General features: G+C 41.9%; 1 protein-coding gene across 2 annotated transcripts in view; it reads left to right on the forward strand.

Moving 5' to 3' along the window:
- The window catches only part of nnt (nicotinamide nucleotide transhydrogenase), a 34689-nt gene that overhangs the window by 27585 nt on the left and 4938 nt on the right, over positions 1 to 2166 (forward strand). For both annotated transcript variants that reach the window (XR_004659901.1, XM_034896244.1), the window contains exons 19-20: positions 213 to 294; positions 1568 to 1686. Coding sequence is in view for 1 of the 2 variants with exons in the window: in XM_034896244.1 (XP_034752135.1) it covers positions 213 to 294; positions 1568 to 1686 (201 nt within the window). In the remaining variant the exon portion in view is untranslated. The remainder of the gene's footprint in view (positions 1 to 212; positions 295 to 1567; positions 1687 to 2166) is intronic.

Here is a 2166-nt window from a genome sequence, read left to right on the forward strand (position 1 = left end):
GTTTGGTCAGTAAAAATGTAGCAAACGATTCCCATCACACTGATCCAGAGCTGAGAGTGACCTATTCAAAAGACTTACGTTACATACACTATCATATAAGAGTAGGAAAATCTGAAACTGTATCTGTAACAACATGAATTTTTGTCTCAGATATCACAAAAGTGTCTTGGACAGGTGAATCGTGGTGCTAACTTGTTCTTTTAATCTTTCAGGTTATGGACTTTGTGCTGCTAAGGCCCAGTACCCTATCGCTGAATTGGTGAAAATGCTTAAAGATGCTGGCAAGAAAGTCAGGTAATGGGGTGATAAACTAACTAGCTCATCTAAATTTAATGTACTGCACATCCATTAAATTAATCAAATTGTCAATCAATTGTTTTTAATCCAGAAACGCGTTATAAAACATAAACGGATGCACCCTGTCCCCCCTCCCCTTCTAACTGCCTGCGCAGTTCTGCTGCACATGAGTAGAAGGCAAAGAGGGGAGGAGCTGCTCCTTACTGCTCCCCACTGTGGTTTCTACAGATGGATAGCTAGATAGTTATATATGTAGATTGACAAGACAGTATAGATGGATGTAGAGGTGGTGTTTGGGCTTGATGACAAGAAGATGGGACAGATAGGAAGAGACCTGCTTGGCGTGCGTGCGTGCGTGCGTGCGTGCGTGCGTGCGTGCGTGTGTGTGTGTGAAGAAGGTACAATAAAAAGGGAAATGCGAAAGAGACTGGAGGAAGGACAAGGTACAGCGGAAGCTTGTGTAATTGCTCTGCCTCAGTTGTTTGATCCTGGCTTTTGCAGCTGCTGCTACTTAGAGCATTTGTACTTGATTAGAGGAAAGTGGGTGGTCAAAAAAACAACTCTTCGCTCTGATTTCTTACTCTTTCCCTCCAATGTTTCTCTGTTCTGTATTCTAATGCATTCTCATGATTTGTCACTTGTCTTCTTAGTCTTCTTACTGTTTTACTCCTCTTCCTTACACACTTTATTGACAGTCTGAGGTTTGTAAGCACAGCACACTTCCGCTGCCCTCTCCAAGATTAAAGCCTTTGCAATTTCCCTCTGTCCTCTAATGCATGTAAACATTTTGGATTTACATAAAGGGCATAAAGAAAATTACTTTTTTTAATTGGCAGCCAGTCTCTAATAGATCCCATAACCAACACACTATTTTCACTCTGCAATCCGCCTAAACGTACCCAACATATTAGAAAATAAATCTCCAAATAGGCATCGAGGGGTCAGAGGAGCCAGCCAACAGAATTCAGTGGCTGGTGGTAATTGCCTACCCTGATGAAATGACATGGCTAATTGAGTTTGAGAGCTATGTATACTCAGTCACACAGATGTGTACACACTCAACAAATAATACATAGTCAAGGTATGCAATAGGAAGTGTGTGAGTAACCAGACTATAATCACAAACGTCTCTCAACTCTACTTGTGCAAAATGGGGGTGCATCTTATTGTCTCTTTCTCTACCAGACTCCAGTAACTTTGATCCGATCTCCCCTCTCCATAGTTAGAGGAGAGGATGCATTAACGTAATCCATAAATGTTGTTTTTACAGGTTTGGTATTCACCCTGTGGCTGGCCGGATGCCTGGTCAGCTCAATGTGCTGTTGGCTGAAGCGGGTGTCCCATATGATATTGTCCTGGAAATGGAGGAAATTAATGAAGACTTTGCCGGTAAGATCCAGTTCTCTCTGTCTTTTACATACTGTACCTGCCGTAAATGTCTTAACTGATTCATCCAGAATTATCGGGACCCTGTCTGTTTATGTATGTGTTTGTGTGTCTGCTGCTGCATGTGTTGTTTTGTCTCCCTCCCTCACATCCTTCCACTCTGTTGAATATAATATATATACACACACACAAACACACACACACAGTGAAGAGAACAAGTATTTGATACGCTGCTGGTTTTGCAGGTTGTCGTACTTACTTACTCTGTTTTAGATTCCGTCTCTCACAGTTGAAGTGTACCTATAGTAAAAATTACAGACCTCTACATTCTTTGTAAGTAGGAAAACCTGCAAAATCAGCAGTGTATCAAATACTTGTTTTCCCCATTGTGTGTGTGTGTTTGTATATTTACACTCACCGGCCACTTTATTAGGTACCCCATGCTAGTAACGGGTTGGACCCCCTTTTGCCTTCAGAACTGCC

This window comes from Etheostoma cragini, chromosome 16 (genome assembly GCF_013103735.1).
Source record: "Etheostoma cragini isolate CJK2018 chromosome 16, CSU_Ecrag_1.0, whole genome shotgun sequence".
Taxonomy (NCBI): domain Eukaryota; kingdom Metazoa; phylum Chordata; class Actinopteri; order Perciformes; family Percidae; genus Etheostoma; species Etheostoma cragini.